Here is an 18,920-nt window from a genome sequence, read left to right as displayed (position 1 = left end):
GAAGGCAGAATTTACTGGATTATAGTCTGTGTTATAGAAGTTGTATTGCCTTAATTAAGTTGGTGAAGGAAGGAGAGGGGTGGCGTTTTGTATAAATGTTCTTGTTACCATACTGAAGGTATATCTGTTTCAGACTTTTTTGCCTCTCTTCAACCTTGAAATTAATGTATTGACACTCTATTCCCTCAAGGTGCCTGTTCATGAGTTTTGAGACTCTATATACCAATGCCCCTAGAGTGGCAAAACTTTCTAATGCAGGCAAGTCCGAACAGTTACTGCATTACAGTAACTTGGTCACTTGTTTTCACATGCAGTTGTTCAGGAATAAAATTAGTTTCTCTTGAGTTAGCTTTCAAGTTAAAACAAGTCTTGAGATGCCTTGATTATTTAACTTTGCTAGGAGGAGAAGATTTCTACATTAGTAAATTATACTATATTGTTTCTTCTGTTTGTTGATACTGTGTGTAAGCCTTAACTGGTAATCAAGACTGTCTTATGCCAGGCTGTGAGGAAAACAAAATTGTGTGAGTTGTGAAGTGATATGTCATTCAAGTAAAAGGAGGTAGTGGAGGGGCACTTGTACAGATGGAGAAAAAACAGAAACTAATGAGATCTTTGGGTTTTTTTGTCACGTTAATTAAATGTAGCAGGAGAAACATTCTCCATGGTGGGAAAAGGGATGAGATTTTAGCTTGGACAAAAAGAGGTAGATGTAGAGAAGAGAAACAAGTTCATCACCAATGCAACAGGCATAGTAGTGACACTTGCAATTAGAATTGGCTAGGGAAGGAGCAGAAAAGAGGATAGGGAAATTCGGAAGATACACGGGGGTTTCTTCTAATGATGCACCCTGAAAAAGGAATGGGTTTCTGACAACTGGCTGGCTTTTCTTTTAGGCTTATTTCTTTCCTTTCCCTGGGACTCTTACTTTGTGCCTGTGAGTTTCTTTGAGAGACTAGCTGGGTCCCTTCCTTTAGGTTTGTTTATTTGTGATGGGCCCATCTGTCTCCCCCAGTTGCTTCAGCACTGTAGAAGGAAAACAGAAGAACAGCAAGGGTCAGAGCTTTAGATCAGCCACCTATTTGCATTTGTGCAAAGAGATCCCCTCAGAGGCTTGATACATGGTGCTTCAGGTAAAAGGATGGAACATACAGGTAAGGTTGACCAGAAAATGAGCAGCTAAGATTAGATACTGGAGAGGAACAACAATACAGTCAATTCCTTAGCATAACTGGGATTTTAACAGCCTTTATCTTGTTGTGTTGGTGAAAGCTGGTAGAATGTGGGGAGATGAAGTGTGTCTTACCTTCCCAAAATAACATGAGATACTCAGCTGGCACATTTAATTTTATGGCTCACTTTGTTGCTTTGGTTGTTCTGGCTCCTTGCCAGGTCAGTCCTTGGCAGTGAAGCTAACAATATTTCTGTTTTCCAGTAAAACCTAAAATTGCTTCTCCCTCATCGTTTACGCAAGTGAAATTTATCCCAGGCCTCCCACTTTGTTTATTCAGTTCCAGACATCTACTAGTTGTCATAGGTGCTGGATTTCTTTCTGGTAGTATAAAACTGATGGCCATTATTTTTCAAAAGCAGCAGGTATGGTTTTTAAGGACCATGTCATAACCATAGTTAAAAAGGAAATTTTACTTCTGCACTTGAAACATCTTTCCATTTACCTTACAGAAGACACTAACACTGTCAAATTCTGCTTTCATGTAATTTACACATGAAGGTGATTTTCTGAAAGAGAAAACAATCCTTTCTTTTAGCAGTTTTTTGTAAGTTGTTATTAATGGTATGATATGTACTTTCCTCCATTTATTCTTTAATAGGTTGGACTTGTATAAACAACTAAGCTGCTAATAATTAATAAATATGCTTATAAAGTATTATTTGCTTCCTTTGATCAGGGATTGTTATAACTGCTGCTTATCTTGAGCCTTTCATTTCCTACAGTTAATATAAAGATTCATACATAGGGAAACTGCTGCACAGAAGTTAGTGAAGAGTAGGAACCATAGGATAAATTGCAAAACAGTTTGGATATCTGATTGGTGCCAGAAGCACCTATCAAAATGTAGACTCTCAAACTGAATTTCCTGAATGCTTGCATTCTGCCAGTAATATTCTGTAAAAGTCACATATAATCATTGGGTCAGTGGGTGAAGCACATCTGGGAGAAATGACTGGAGGTAGCAGTGTTGTGAGAAGGAGGTGCTGAGTTATCTTAATCCAGAATGTCCCTGAGGACTGTGGCTGTAGTGGGGCTGGAATGCCCAGAATGAGTTCTGTTTTATTAGAACATTCAGTTATTTCTGTGATTTCTATATTCTGCTCAGTGTAAGCATTCTGGCCATTTAACAAGCAGAAGCATCTTGGAAAGCAACTGTGGCAAAAGCAAAAGCCTCAGTAGTTGGCCATTTCAGTTCTCTGACTTCATTAACAACCAGACAAGTTTAAGGCATTTTCTGTTGTTTGTTTGTTTATTTTTAGGAGAGAGAGAAGGTACAGATCAGTGAGTGACATATTTCACCTCTTCCAATAGTTAGTTTTTTTCTGAGAGGGGTGACAGCGAACATCTGAAACGAGGGACCACTTGTAAGGTGGTCTGTAGTTTTCAGCAGCCTAGTCTTCTTAAGGGGCCTTTTCTTTCCTGACACCAAAATGGACTTCAGTCTGACTTTTAATTTTATTTTGAGTATTAACTCCAGACACACAAAAGGATGGAGGTGCCATTAAAACTAGGTGTCTAATTCCAGAAGAATCCACAGCCCTGACTAAAGTACCTAAGCTGTGTAGAGCAACCAGAAATGTGCATAATACTAGACTGTCTTCTGAGCCAGCTAGTGGAGGGAAACTATTAACCTATCCTGTTCAAATATGTCATTTGCATTAACTAATTTAATCTTAATTAGGTGATTTGCATTAACTAATTTAATCTTAATTAGGTCAGAGAGCAAAACTGATCCAAGATTTTTCTGCCTTGATGATGAGGCAGCTTGCTGGGGTAGGGGTTTCTTGGGATTCAGTCTCTGTTAATACATTATGTTGTCCCTCTTCATAAGACTATGAAGGGATGGATCAATATTCACATAAAGTAGCTAGCAAATTGAGGGCGTAAAGAAATTAAATAGCATACCCAATGTCATGGTGGGGTGCTATTGAGTAGATACAGGAACCTCATTTTAGCCTGCTGATGCCTTAAGATGAAAGATTATCTTTACTTTTGATATCAACAGCATGGGTCTTGATTGCTTTTTTTTTCCCCCTTCAGAACTGTCTGGTGTGGAACCTATCATACCTCTAACCACTGTTGTTTCAGATCTGCTTTGTAGCTTCACTAAACATTAATATTTTTGTGTCCTTTTTGTGCTCCTAGAATCCACTGTGTTTCCAGTAACATACCTTAACATTACCAAGGATTTGGCTCTTCAGCGGCTACTGGTGGAATGGGATGTTGGCAAGCCAGCACATGATGCTGGGCTGGCAATGTCTTTTGAAATACAAGTTTGTCGAACAGATGAAAATACTACTGTGTGGACAGTAAGTGTATCTTAAAAAAAAGTATATTAGTTATTGACAGTATAAAGGAAGCTAAAGGAAAAGAAAATATTCAAATGGATATGCATCTTTGCTGTATAGGCTTACAATGTACAACATAGTCTTTACAAAACTATATAGAAATACCTCTGTATTTCGCCATATGCCGGACTTGGTCTAATGTTATGCCCAGTTTTTGTGCAAAAAAAAATTGGCTCAGATGAAGTAATTTCTACCCATGCAGAATGTAGATATGCCTTGCATATCCTTATTGAGGGATTGTGGTGGGCAGACTTAAGAGATCTGATTCTGAAGGCCTGTTCCCCTTTCAAGGTGCAGGTCCCCTAAGCAGCATCCCAGAAACATCCCTTCCATTGCATCTAAAGGCAGTCTTTTTTGTAGCACGATTACTGCCCTTCACTAAGCATGAGTCATGTTGCTGCAACTCCTCTCACCTTATTGTCTCATTGTGACTGAACCCTTTTAAGCCCTGTGCTTGGCCCTTGTTAACAGTTACCTTATACCCACCTCTTCCAGTTAAAAAAGAAGTGATGACTCTTTTGCAAAGTGCCTATCCTGTTAGTTTTCCTTAATACCTAAACCAGGCAAATTTTCTGAAGAGGTGGAGATTAACTAAACCATAGACTTAGGCCTGCTCTTGATGTTTTCCTCAGTTTGTGACTTCAGTGTGAGAACTTTTGTCTCTAAAGAAGTCTCCAAATACTCCTTTGGGTTTGACAAAATCTTTTGGGAACTAAATGCATGTTTTAGGCATATTATAACCTATTCTGAGTCATCTACTGATTGAACTATGGAAGACTGTGAAATTCATATGCTAAAACTTAGTAAAACTGGAAAACTTCTCTAGCTCATTTAAAGCTGCTATTTGTGAAAAACACATAAAGCACAGAAAGGCTTACTTTTCTCAAACCAGCAGTCAATAAAATAAGATGGGTACTGTTAAGAATCACAACTTACTCTGATCAGCCAAGTTGACATTATTTTGTCTCTAAGTTTGAAGAACTGTGTCTTCACTGCAGATGAGGTCTATGCATTCAGATTTTGACCACTTCGATATGTGGGGTAGGATTTTTAGCACTCCATGGGTAGACCTAACACTGAAGTCAGAAACAGGGGCCGTATAGCTAGAAATAATTAAGTTGTTTTTTGCAGTATCCTTCTAACAACCTCTTACTAACTTGTTGGAAGAGAGGAGGTGTTTCTTGAATCCAAGGATATTGTCTGTCCTGTTACTCATAGTAAACACAACAAGGAAAACAAACAGGGTACTTGGGATGCCACTACCACACAGGAATGTATTTGCTTCTGTGTTTTTCTGAAGAATGTGTACTATTACAGAAACTCTGTGAGTCTGCTCATACCAAAGCACGGATTATATAACTTGCAAAGCAGGGCATGATCAGTGCTATAACTAAGAAATTAAACTGTAAACTGATTGCAAAGATTTTGTTAGAGTGGTGGTATTACGAAAGTGCAGGTGCTGCTGATGGAAAGCAGTAATAGAGAGCAGTTCTCCGGTTGTCAGTGTGAGCCAGGGCTCTGGTACAGCTCATACAAGCAGCATGGATCTATATGCTAAGAACCTGGTACAGTTGCTTTAAGTAGTACTGAAATATATGTTATGTTCTAAAATGTATTCATAATTACAGGTGATTAACAGAATTTTTTGAGCCATTTTTTTTCCTGCTTCTTATGGGCCCTCAAGCCAGGGGGTGTTCACACATAGGGTACACTTTCATCTGTCTGTCTGTGTGACTACATGGTACCCTAGTTAGTTTGAGCTGCTATGCCTTGTATTGCTGCAGCTCATTTAGTGCCCAGGTGGGCCTTAGTAGGTACATGTTGAGGGAAATTTGTAGGGTATCTTCTCTTAGAAAGCAGCAGAACACTTTCTATTTTTTGCTGTTTGTCTGCATTTATATAATTCAATATAAAAATATCTGCCAAATTACAGAGCATTTAGGTCTGTATTTAGCATTTTTGAACTCCATTTTATATTTTAGGCTGTCCTTCCATTACCTTCCTGGAGCTTTAACAGTTTTGGATGTATTTTTTCATGTTTCTTGCATGTGCATATTACAGCAGTCAAGCATTTTTGGGAAATCAGCAGATATTTCCTACTATGCCTGTCACTAATGGTAGTACTGTCCTCAGATGCTGTGCCTCAGAACTACAATGAGATATCTGCATAAATCCTTACTGTCCAGTGCAGATTCTTGCTGTAACTCAGAGCCAGGGATATGTAACCCAGACCGTTAGGCAAGGTGCACTGGCAGGCAGCAGCAGCTCTGCATGCTATTACTCATGTAATAGCAGGCAAAATAACCCACTGAAACTCTCTGAGAGGGAATCCATTTCATGAGAGGCAGGGCCTGACTCACAGATATGTGGTCAGAATCAAGTAGTCTTGCCAGCACATCAGTCACTCCACTACTGCTAGTACGGATTTGTAAGCAGTTACTTAGCTTTTTTACTTACTGTGAGATCATATGTATCCTGTAGGATTTCAGTGATTCATTTTTCAAAAGCATTTTCCTCCTTTGAGCTTTCTCTCTCACTCGCTGCTTTTGATTGTACTTTCAAAAAGACTACGCATCGCTGTGTTTTCAATACTTTGCCTTACTGGCCTTTGTTTGTAGGGGTTTCATAATGTGACACTTGGTAAATCAGCAAAACCTCTTCATTGGATGTGGGATTCAGACTTACCTTTAGAGTGTATGTCACACTTGGTGAGAATCAGGAGCAAAGCAGAAGTGTCAAAAATCTGGAGTCGGTGGAGTCTGTGGGAGGCTGTCGTGGGTAAGCAAAACAAGACTTTGCAATATTGGTTTTATTTTTGTCAGTACAAAGCTAGATTGTAATTCACTGGTGACTGTAATAGTGAAGTCCAGTTCAGGAGAGATGGCATCAAATCAAGAATCCATTTTGAACTCTTTCATCTCTAAGCACTAACCAACTCTTTTTTTTTTCTGACAGTAATAGCAATGCTTCAGCCATTGTTTTAATTTGCAGACCATCTTCCTAAGCTAGTAGATCAAAAGTTTTAGAGGTTTTCTTGCTCACACATTAAAACAATGGAGTACACAGAGTGGCATGGGGTTTTAGATGGGCTCTAGCACAGACTATCACCAGGTCAGATGCAGCCCTGGCACAGACTTGGGGAGAGGAGGGGAAGTGCATAGCTATGGCTACATCATCCAATACATGTGTTGTTTTTGTCTGGGGTTCAGAGCTTTGGTTACTATTAAAGAAGCAGAAAGAGAGAAGCAGGTCAGCTCCTTATGTCACTTGGAATGAACTTCTGTGAATTGTATGAGAGTAAACAGGGAGTAAATCAATAATGTAATTAATGATATCAAAAAAACCTTTTTTTTAGGTTACAGTGTCTTACTAGAACAGTTTGGTTTCCAGATAATTTGGTTTAAACAAAATATGTAACTGCTTTAACAAAAATTACTACAGGGGTTTTGTAAAGAAACACTTTTCTTGTTTGGAGCAGCAAGGGCTTTTAGTTATGGGAGATATAATGGGTTCTGGGAGAAGTATCACAGGTCTGTATACTTCGATTGTGGCACATAAATTGCTCAAGCCCCCACATTATGTAATGGGAAATGGGTGCAAGACTCTCTTCCTCACTAACATCACTTTTGGAGATTTTTTTTTCAACTGAAATTGAATAGGGATCAGAGATATTTCTGTGTCCAAACTGATCCTGCATTACAGACCTGATGTAGAGCTCTCTGAAAGATAGTGACTCTAGACTTCAGCAGATTTTTGGATCAGATTCTTGAAAGCAGTTTTTATCCAACCTATGCAAAAGCCTGTGAGCCACTTAAATCCCACTAATTTTTGCATCAGGCAAGGAGTCCAACATTGAAAGCCATAGGGGTGTGATTCCAAGCTGAGTATCCCCTTACTGATCTGATTCATTCAATGTTGACTCCTCTTAGCAAAGCTCTGCATGAACTTCAGAACATGGCTTTTTCTAGACCCCTGCTCATAATCTTCAAGAGCAGGCATTTTGGCTGTAAGCATCAACCTGTTCGTAGGTGCAGGAGGTAGTGTTAACCTGTAAAGGCAGTTCTTGAATGCACACTCTTTGTTTCCCTTAAGTGAAAGGCAGTGAGGTGGATTTAGTCTCTTAGGTAGTTCGTTGGACTGCGTTATATGATTCTGGGTTTAAAAGAAATATAGGTATGATTATATGTGAAGTTGATCTGTGTATGGGGAAGAATACCAGACAAAAGTCCAGGAATGGAAAATGTAATGTTAGCAGATTCTTGTATGAATGCTTAGTCATGTGTTCTGGTTGAAGACTGCTGCCATGAGCAGATTTGGAATGTTTTATTATGTATTAATTTGCAGGCATGGACACTTCAAGTAACAGTGAACCACAGATCTTTCCAAATGAAAAAATTGTAGAGGAAGGCTCTGACATCACTCTTTGTTGCATTGGAAGAAAAGGTCGAATCATAAAGGAATTCTTTCTAGTCCCAGCTGTTCATGTTTTCAGTCACACAAACAGTCAAGTTGGACTTCTCACTGTGAAAAATGTGTCACATCAAGGGGTGCCTCACATCAGTGTGTACTGTCAAGAGTCTTGCAATGAAGAGCAATGCTATGCTCATTCAGTTTTCTTTGTGGGTAGTAAGTGAATGATTTCTTACAGTTCTATTTTTCCTGTTGTTATGAAGTCAAGAATGGCTGTGGGGAATGGGGGGAGAAAAAACCAAAAGCTTGCTGTAAATTGTCATCGTCCTGTTACATCCAGCTGAACTCTGTTTAATATCTGACTTCAGATCTGTACACTTGCATATACAAAGCATTAAAGAATAACATTAAATATGTTCAGATTAGTTTCATTAATTGATCCTAGGACAAGTGACTCATTTTTTAAATATACCTACTCATTTAGGAATTCAGCTTCATTGGTAAAATTCATGTGGTAAAAACTCAGCACAGTCCTTCTTTTGAAGGCTAGTAGCAATTTTTACAGATATAAAACAAGACAGATTAAATTAATGAATGTAGGAATACAACAAAAAATAAAAACATACAGAAGTGTTTGGATTGCAATTAATTTATGGTGTTATCCTGATTTTTATCTGCAGGGTGGTCATTGAATAAGTATAATTGAAATAATATCTGTAGTAAACCAGACTTTGTACATATCCATTATTTCTAGTTTGTTAACCTAGTAAAATGTTGATGACTTTTGTCTTCACTGCTGTGCTGTTGGTGTTTTTTGTTGTTTATTTTCTCTGACAAGAACAACCTGATACACCTAATGATTTTTCCTGCCAAACTCAAGACATGAGAATACTAACATGTACTTGGAGCAAAGGAGGAGAGACCTATCTTTATGGACATCGTTTACCAAAATACACATTGTTTGAAGAGTAAGTCTCCTCATTGTTATATTAACTCTGCCCTGTGCTGTACAGAACAGTCAAGTTCTTTCCTTTAAAATCTGTGGAAATGTTTTTTTATCCTTGTTGCAATTAGCTGCCTGCCTCTTTCCAGCTTACTGGTCAGCTTATTTAACAAAGTTTAAGCAGTGCATAACTGCTCTGAATTAGACTACCTATAACAAAGTTGTGGGTCCATCAGACCAGGTTCTGCTTGATAAAGCTTGTTCTAACCATTCTTTTGGGTTAATTTGTTTGGATAGCTTTAGTAGGTGTGAAGACACCTTGCAATCAGGGTTTAGGTAACTTAAAAGTATCATGTAATTAATAGGTAACACACACAACAGATAACTAGGATTTAATCAGCTGGTAGGCTGAGCATTAGTGTGTTCACAATCCATTGACACTAATGCTGACTAGAACTGATGATTCCCTGCTAACCCTCCATTAGCATGATTAACCTCCCCAGTTCTTTTTTTTTTCGGGTTTTATAAATTTACATGCTGGTGTTTTTCCTTCTTGAGTCCTGGAGCTACTGAATCCTATCTCAAAAATCCTACTTCTGTCTATAGTTTCTATAATTTCAGCTTTTTTTTTTTTCTTTTTCATAAAATCTCTCTGAAGACTTTCTCACAGCTTTTTCTTGGCAGTCTGAGCCACGGTTACACAACTGTGGCATATCAGATCTGGCCCTGGACTCCTTGCTACAGAGGTATCTAAATGGAAAGGAGAGGGGCTTTATGGCAGGGCCTGCAGAGAAGGGGGAACTCATAAAACATGACAGATGCCTCATCTTCACCACAAACTTTCATCGAAAGATCTCAGCAGAAGGCAGATTATTGTTGTGTATACCGTTATGGTCTCTGCATCATTCACTTCCATTAAGACATTATGATGGTGATTTAAAAATGGAAGGTTAGAAGATGCACTTGAAGTTACTGCTTCATTTAAAAGCATAATGGTAGACATGTGAATGGCTTAATTCTCGGCAAATAAGTCCCTAGTTTAGAGTTTCCATGAGGAAATCACTAAAAGCACTTTATCTGTATCTTGAAAGGATAAAGTAAACTTAGACTTTGAAGAAAACTTTCTTCTAATTTTAGAATACCTATATTCATCCTACTTCAGACTAGGGGAAAGAACTGGGTGGCTTCTTATAGTCCCCCTCAACCTTATTTTTTATGAGGCTTTATTGTAGTTGGCCATCAAAAATTTCTACATCTATGTCAATTGTACTTTATGGAAAAATGTCATTTGCTCTTTTTTCCCCTCTTCTCCCCCCTCTTCTTTGACAGGTTTTCCCAAAAAATGGTTCCATGCACAGTAAGTTGTTCTGAGCAGTGCTCGTGTTCTTGGAATATAGGCCAGCAGAGGATATGTAATATCACAGTGACTGTGGAAAACCCACTGGGAAAGAAAACTGCCATGGATGTTTTTGATGTAACTCACAGAAGTAAGGTCTTTTCTATGTCTTTGTTGAGAGTTTTTGTTGCAGGCCTTGTCCTCCTTTTGATCTTAATACTTGAGTGCCCCAGTTTAAAGTATGGAAGTCCTTGATTTTTACCTTCACAGTTGGTATTAGTTATCTGTCCCAGTGCTATAGTTATCTGCTGTCTCTTCAGTTTCAGCTTTGCAAAGTTGTATTAATGGCATAAAACAGCTTCACTCTAAAGGTCAGATTTGGTCATTGAAATGACCCCTTAACGTTTCAAAATCTGCTGCTTTGCTGAAGCTGGTTCACATATAGGAAGCAACATGATACAAGGATATAAAATGGGGCATTCAACAAAAAGCTCTGTGTAGGTTACTTGGGACTTCAGTCCTTTCTCCAAAATATTATTGCTGATGTTATTGTCTTTCCAAAATAAAATAGAAATGCACATTTTGAAAAGTGGGTAAATAAAACTATTAACACCACTCCAAATGAGATGTGATACAGGAAGAGTAGTTCATCATCAGTGAAATAAAACAGGTTATTCTGTGAGCAGTAACTGATGGCTGTGGTTCCTTCTTCCCTATTAGTTGTGTCCTTTATCACAGTGTGCCCCAGGTCCCGTAAGTTCCTACCTACTCCTGCCTCAAAACACCTGGGTATTTCCTGTGTCTCCAACAGTATTTCCAGTTCTCCGTGTGCCCTCTAGCCCCACCACATCCTGTTCCCAAGGTCCTGTGACCACCTTACCTGTTTGAAGAAGCAAGAGATAATATGTGCTTCACATGTTTCTGAAGCTGACAGGCTGATGGACAGGGAGGCTGCTGGTGTAACTGCTGCGTTCTGGCAGCGCCTCCTTCCTCAGAGGCACTGATTACAGTTTTGCTAGACATGCTTTTTCATATGACTTGTAGGACCATATGTTAAATGTCTGTCTCTGTTAAATTTGTCCCAGAGAGGCATGAGAGATCAAAAAGTTGATTATTTGATTGTTTGGCAGTGGAAGAAACAGAGCAGGAAGAAAGTGGAGGAGTAAACTGACAGGTTGTGTGAGATGACACAATATTATAAATGAAGTTTCATGGGAAATGAGGCTAAAGTAGGTTACATTCAATGTGCCAAGTACAGTGAAGTTTTACTACAATTTTCTTTTTCCAGTTCTAGTGATCGTTACGATTTAAAGAAATGATACATAATATTTATGACGAGTTAACCTTTTAAATAGTGATTGCTGTAAAGTCCTTTATGTTTTCTCTGATCCTGGACATACCTGAGATAGAATTTTCCTTCCTTTAATGGATGTCAGCAAGTAAAGGACAATTGAAGTCCATCATTTCCAATTTTGCATGTGGAGCTGGGACCTTCTGTATCAAAAACACTCCTTTGAGTCTGGAAGTCTTCAGATTGTAACTCGTGGTTCATGAAGTTCTAGGATAATGGCCAAAGCTGTGAACATACCACTCACTTGCATGTCTTTATTCCTTACAATTGGACTGATAGTATGGGAGAGTTTGAGTTCTGCTGCTCTTGCTTAATACTGCTTATGTAGCAGTAATGATCTCAGAAATCTTTTGGAAGTAGCAGCATTGGTACTGTTTAGCAGAGAGTAGCTACTGGCAGGAGTTAATGTGAGAGTTGTGAATAAAATTTTTGGTGAAGAAGCTGGATTCTGGGGTGTAGAAATGTGGCAATCGTTACTCACTGTGCTACATCAGGATCCTCCACCAGGCCCTGAATTAGAGAATTTTACTGCATTTGCAATAAAAGCCTCTGACTCTTTCTTTTGTTCTTGCTGTTCTAAAATATTTCCAAGTCAGTACAAGGGTTTTTTTTTTTAATCATGTGTAACAATTACTTACATTTACATTCTGAAATTAATGTTTTACTAATTTATATCTTCTTCAAGGCCAGGTCGGATGGTGCTTTGAGCAGCCTGGTCTAGTGGAAGGTGACCCTGCCCATGGCAGGGAGGTTGGAACTAGATGATCTTTGAGGTCCTTTCCAACCCAAACCATTCTATGATTCTATGATTCTCCTAGACTGGCAGAAATATCTGTATTTCTGATTTGCTTTTACTACTCAGCTAAAATACCTTAAAATACTTTTGCATATATTTTATGTTTTACAAGAGCTAACTCAGATTTTCCATTGGCAGTTTATCCTGCTGCACCTTTCCAGCTGTGGGAAGAATGCACAGATACAGAAATCACATTATATTGGAAACATCGAAACAAAGGAATTGAACTCTTTTGTCAGACTGAAGTGCTCCAACCCAATGGGAAAGTAGAACTGGTATGAAACCTGAATTTCATACACAAAAACATAGCAAGCATCTTTTTGACATGAGATTAAAAAATAAGTCCCCAGCAGTATGAATACACTATAAATCTTTGAGCATGTTGATGTGTCTGCTGGATTTGTTTGCTCCCAAGCTCTACACTGATGATGTAGGTCATGTGGGCAGCCATTGCTGGCACGAATTCATACTCCCAACACTTCCTATACTGATGGCTGAAGTGTACAGTGTGACTGGTCTGCATATGTGGCTCTGTCCTCTGCTGGATGGGTTCTGAGACTTGCTGAAGTAAATTAAAATACTTATGGGTCTTATAAATACTGTTAGCTATTGCTATTCTTGATTTGTCATGTTTTAATACTCATAATCTTACGCACAAATGGTGAGAGGTGTATTGAGAGCCTTTTTTATATTAGTCCAGAAGGCTTCTGCATACTGTTGACTATACTTGATGGTAGTATGTCTGGTTTCTAGTCAGGGAATCCTGAAACAGTTTTTCTTCCCATCCTCTTCCATCTCCTTGAAGATTATTTGAGTAGACTCCTTGTCTTGTTCTGCCTCTTTCACAAACGGTGAGGCTGACTAACTCTTTGCATGCACACTATAGTTTCTCTGTAGCCTTTTTCTTATGAAGGCAGCGTGCCTCTAGCATATTAAAAAGCATTTTGAAGGTCAGGGTCAAGCTGCAATCTGTCTTAAGTATTGCTCAAGAGCTGTTAGATCAAATGGCTGCACAGTTGACCACTGCAGGAGGCAGTTCAGAGGAGATGTTTAAAAGCATGCTACTTTTTGCCTATTACCAGAATTCACCCTGTCTCTTAGCACAGAGTGGGAGAAAGGTTGGGGAAAAATGTGCACAGATCTGGAACAGCATCCTACCTACATGAACTGAGTAAGAGATCCAGACTGTAAGGAAAAGATCTCAGTAAATTCCTTCCTTGATGTAAAGAGTAGTCAGTTGACAGGTTATGAGTGATTCCCACTCAGACTTTTATACAACAGCAGCTTGCAGACCTCCTTTTAGATCTCCCAGTCTTTTGATCTTGTGCATATCTTTTCTTTCTTTCTTTTTTTTTTTTTGGACTGTTGTTCCATGATTATGTTTTCCAAGTCAAGCTTAACTAGCTTTCATAGGATCTAGGGGAAGAACTGTTTTTTTCAGACAAAAACCTCTTGCTAACAAAGCTGAACTGAGTTTTGATTGTTCTGTTTTTGGTCTTTCAGCATAATAGTTCAGACACGCATCTCCATTATGCCAGCATCACCCTGGGTGGACTGCAGCCCTACACCGAATACACAGTTAGGGTACACTGTGGTGCAGCTAAGCATTTCTGGAAGTGGAGTGAATGGAGCGAAGCCCTGACCATCAGAACAAAGGAAGCAAGTATGACTAGCCTATTGAGAAGGGAAGCCTGAAGCATGTTCTTCGCTTGCCACCTCTGTTTGCTATTTGTTGCTACCTGTCTGGTGTGTAGCTACAGCAGATGCCTGTTACATGCATGAAAGTAAAAATGGGCTAAGGGAAGTTTAAGAAGGTGGCCTCTTAACTCTTACCCTACCTGCCAGGCTCTGCCATTTCAACCAGTGGATGCAGTGGGAAATCCAGATGAGTGGGAGGATGGACAGACATAGTTACAGTGGTCTGTGAGGGCTGGAGGAATGGTGCAGAGGTGGCAATAAACACCTGAGAACTGCAAGCAAAGGAAGGTTTTCTAGAGAAATGAACCAGACATTCAGAAAAAAAAGAATGAAGGGAGAAAGAAGTTAAAGGATAATGTTTTGACATGACCTGGGAGTGATGGAGAAAAAGGGCTTTTGGTAGCAGAATTTCTTCAACTGGGAGGAAGCAATTAAATGTTTGTTCCTTTCTGCACCTAGAGCATCTTTGTTTTGCTATATTTATTGCAGCTCCATCAGGGAAACTGGACATTTGGAGGGAAATTACACCAGTTCTGGGGGGCCGGAATGTGACCTTGTTCTGGAAGGTAAGACATAGGTACAGAAATTGGAACAAAACCTTTCATAAGGGGGTTGGAAGCTTCTCCTATGAACTTTGCCAAGTTTGTGGGCACTTAACAGCAATTCAGTATGAAAATGTCTTTTAAGAATCTAAGACAATTATGTATAATGTATTTCAGAATGTATGCAGCTGTATGATGGTGTGCTGTCCTGGCGTTTCAGACATATACTTCTGTTTTTCTAAGTATCGTAACAAGACAAATGCTATTACTAAGATTTCTGCATTTCTATTTCAACCAGTGTATGTATCTGTGTATGGAAACAATTGTTTCTATTCTTACAGAAATAATATATCCAATTAATTATTTAAAGTTCTAAATGCTCTTTTCATATTTTTTTTTTGCAAAATTCACTAAGTAATTGGTGTCTACCCCCATAACTTTTTCCCCAGCAAGCACCAAGTTTTCGAGCAAATGGAAAAAGTGTTTCATATGAAGTAACCTGGGAAAAAGTAGAAGGTGGCTCTAAGCGTGAAAGTATCTCCTTTTCACCAGTCCACAACAGCACAAGGATTTCCATTGATAACGATTCCTACAGAATCAGTATCATGGCAAAGAACAATGTTAATTATTCACTTCCTTCAGTATTGATCATCCCTAGAGCTACAGGTAACAGTAGGAGTATTTTCAATTAGATTTCCATTATGAGAATTTTGTTTCTATTTAATTTAAGTGAAGTGATAATTTATCATTTTGGGGGAACAAATTAACCTGGCCTGGTAACTCACATCACTGATATCTGGAAATTATTACTGTATTTTTGCCTACAGGGTTATAACTGTATGTATGTTAAGCTTAAGTGCCTTGAACCATCCCTTACAAGGGAAAGTCTGTTTTGCACAGAGTCTCTGCAGAGCAAAACACATTTAGCCTTAAATTAGGGCCTCAGACCTGCGGCAGGTGCTGTGAAGGTGCAGCTAGTGCCTCACAGGGAACTCCTGTGTGTGATTAGCCTCTTGTGACTTCCTGTGTTTGACTCCAGGTTTCTGCAGCTGAGTACTTTTTATGAATTTATAGTAATAATTACTGGATGTTTTTTGAGTTGTCAGCTTTCAGCATACAAAGAGATCAGCTTTCAGCACATGGAAGATCCCATACCTCTGATAGTGAAGGAACACAACTATTTTATTATTGTTTTAACAGCTTAGCATAGCAACTATATTGATCTTCATTTATGGATCTGAGGTCTCATGCAGGAAAATGATAGAGATTCTGTTTTGTTCATTCCTAGGCACTGAAGAGCTTAAAGAAGAACAGGTCAATGGTACAGATGATGGCATTTTTATTTCCTGGGAGCCCAGACATACATATGACAGTTATATTATCGAGTGGTGTAAAGTTCCGATGTTGCAGCCATGTGATTTGCAGTGGAAGAGATTTGGACCCAACATTTCCAGTGCTCTGATCAACTCAGGTGAAAGTCAAACAATTTTTCTTTCTGATGTATGTGCAGCAGTCTTTCCTGATGTGGGCATAAACTGAATTTAGGAAACAAATCCTGTGGAATATTGAAGTCTGTGCAGCGCAGGTGTAATTCTTCAAAGGCATGTGGCATCATGTTTTGCCTAGCAAATGAATTGAAACTACAGATGTGCCAGCACCATTAAGCCTTGGAGGTCAGCATAGTATGTTAGAAAAGTCAGCATAGTATTGTAGGAAAAAACTTTTCTGAGTAGCTTGTAGTAACATCTTGAAGGAGGATGGTGAAGTTAATGAAGTTAAAAATCTTTTAGCAGGAGAGATGCAAAATGGAATTCTGCCTTATCTATAACATGGGTCAGAAGTTTGGACTCAGGCTGTTTAAGACCCACTGTCCACTGAGAGATTTAGTGCTGTTAGGGTGCCACAAATAACATGTCTCGGCACCAGTCCTTGCTTAGGACCAGTTGTATGATTTTTGTCCCAGTGGTGGACATTAGACTTAAATCCTTTCTGGCTCTGTGAAATTTGCTCTGATACACTTCCACAGCTGCAAGAATATAGCCTTCTTAGAGTCTCTCAAGCCGAGAGTTCACTTTGGAATGAAACATGTCTGAACAAAATGTGACTGAATGCATTTCAATATGCAGTAATAGAACTGCACTTCAATTCACACAAACACATGGGAGCCTGCATTCTTACTGAAGCAGAGCGTGGTAACACATGGAAAAAATGTTGTCCGATTCTTCAGTGGGTGGCACTTGGTTAATCCGAATGGGAGTGGATGTCAGTGAGGATAAAGTGGAATCCTGATGCATGGGTATGTGTCTACATTAAATGGTCCAAAACACAACCTTTGCCTGTACCAGGAACGGAAATGAAATTATCTTGCTCTCTGATGAATTTGGGGTCTATTGTGCAGTCATCTTGAATACTTTAGGGCAACAAAATATATTAAAACCCGTCTTCGTTTGTCTCTTTCAGACAGTAGTGTTCAGTTCACATTATGCACACTAAGAATTGGTTTACCCTGTGTCTCCTTCAGTTGCTTTAATAGCACAATAGCATACAAAGATGATTTCTAATGGATTATAGACCTCTGTAGAAAGCAGTTAAGTAAAATCAAAACCAAAAGACAAACCATAGCCTATTTTTGTAATCATTTCCACTATTTTCTAGCTGCTTTTGTTCCGGGGGTGAGATACAACTTCCACGTCTATGGATCTGTTGCTAATAGAGCCTCCTTACTGGAGAAGAAGACTGGTTATCTCAGGGAGCTACGTAAGTTGGCAACATATTTAGGGCTTGTGTATTTGCTAAATTCATCTGTCACAAACAGAAGAATGCCACAGCCTTCCGCCTGCAACTAGCTAAAAAGGTTTTTGCTGTGTTGTTTCTGTATTATTGGTGAAGCATTTAAAAGTTGTACAACAATGTACACGGCCCTACGTCAGGGATGTTTGACTAGTGCGGTGACCAGGTAGAGTCCATGTTAATTAGAAGACCTAACTAAAGCTGTGATTAGCAGTCAGGGCTTTGTGTATAACGTGGGCTGTGTGAAGGCTCTGTGAAGTTGATAGTTTTTGTGGAGTGCTTTGGCTTTGTTCGGCTTTTAAATACCAATGAGATATGAACAGAAACACCACGTGGGAATTTAGACATTTTTCAAGTGAGATGATGAACACTTGTGAAGAGTAATGGCATGTTTAACTTGAATTTCCTTTCTTCCAGCTCCTCTGCTTGACCCTATTGTGGAAAAAGTTGAACTCACTTTGAATGCGGTAACACTGTCTTGGGATTCTTATACCACAGATGAGTCACAATCTGGTTTTGTAAGAGGCTACCATGTTTATGTGTCGCCTATACAAGAAGACTGCCTTTTGAAAGGATCCAAAAAACATGTTCTTCCAGGTAACTGAGCTCTGGGATTTAGGAAGTGCTGTCCCTGAGACAGGTGAAAGACTTGGTGCTGATATTGCAGCCCCTTAGAAAGCGCACATTAGGCGGGCAATTGGCTTATTAGGCAATATATAGATTTCAACACCTGCTGCTTTTGATTCCTCTCTAATGCTTGACGTGCTAATGGGCAGAAGTGGGTCCTGGCTTTACACAGCTTTACAGCCCCTGTCCTGTTGTCTGTAGCTCCTTTAAACTCCAGCGTGAGCTCCAGAAAAGATTCTTGCAGTACTGTGGGAGGAGTCAGGTTTCTGCCTCTTGTGATCTGAGTTCTGGAAGAATTTTGAAAAAATCTGTTTGTGGTCTATTTGGATGGGAGTCATAGGAAGCATGTTAGTTTTGCAAGGATTTGGGGTATTTTAGAAACAGATGGGATACAATTTATTTCCTTCAGAACTGGAGTATTGTGTAAGTTCCCCATTTAAATTCTTTTATAGTGAAAGTATTCGTGGCTGTGCTCTACAGTGGAGTTTGTTCAGCAAAACCGAGCTGTGGGGTGGCACAAAGCCATGTTTAAACTTTCATATCTGATTTTCCTGCTCCATACTCAAAACTGCTCCAGATGATTTTGCTCCATTATAATTTTCAGGTGTTTCTAACATATACAAGGATATACATTTTTTTTTTCCCTTGCCTCTTCTTCCAGCTGGGTCATGTCCTGTATCAGATCATTCTGCTGATTACACTACTACCAGGCTGAAAACCTTAATTTGAACTGAAGGAGGCTTATGTAGGGGTTCCTGTCAGAACTAAACTAACCATAGAAGCACCATAATTCTGCAAGTAATCCCAGTTAGACTTTAAAATGTTTAAATAAATACCTATAAATA

The 18,920-nt window shown here is 39.1% G+C and overlaps 1 protein-coding gene across 1 annotated transcript in view; it reads left to right on the top strand.

Annotated features, from left to right (window-relative positions):
• OSMR (oncostatin M receptor) overlaps window positions 1-18,920 on the top strand; it is a 33,780-nt gene that overhangs the window by 7,977 nt on the left and 6,883 nt on the right. Inside the window, exons 4-15 of the mRNA XM_075079850.1 lie at window positions 3,380-3,543; window positions 6,201-6,360; window positions 7,927-8,208; window positions 8,831-8,960; window positions 10,265-10,422; window positions 12,557-12,693; window positions 13,922-14,081; window positions 14,606-14,682; window positions 15,108-15,324; window positions 15,947-16,129; window positions 17,314-17,415; window positions 17,866-18,045. Coding sequence (XP_074935951.1) covers window positions 3,380-3,543; window positions 6,201-6,360; window positions 7,927-8,208; window positions 8,831-8,960; window positions 10,265-10,422; window positions 12,557-12,693; window positions 13,922-14,081; window positions 14,606-14,682; window positions 15,108-15,324; window positions 15,947-16,129; window positions 17,314-17,415; window positions 17,866-18,045 — 1,950 coding nt within the window. The remainder of the gene's footprint in view (window positions 1-3,379; window positions 3,544-6,200; window positions 6,361-7,926; window positions 8,209-8,830; window positions 8,961-10,264; window positions 10,423-12,556; window positions 12,694-13,921; window positions 14,082-14,605; window positions 14,683-15,107; window positions 15,325-15,946; window positions 16,130-17,313; window positions 17,416-17,865; window positions 18,046-18,920) is intronic.

Source organism: Phalacrocorax aristotelis, chromosome Z (genome assembly GCF_949628215.1).
Source record: "Phalacrocorax aristotelis chromosome Z, bGulAri2.1, whole genome shotgun sequence".
In the NCBI taxonomy this organism is placed as follows: domain Eukaryota; kingdom Metazoa; phylum Chordata; class Aves; order Suliformes; family Phalacrocoracidae; genus Phalacrocorax; species Phalacrocorax aristotelis.
The sequence above is the reverse complement of the archived record's forward strand: the minus strand, read 5'-3'. Positions and strand labels throughout refer to the sequence as shown.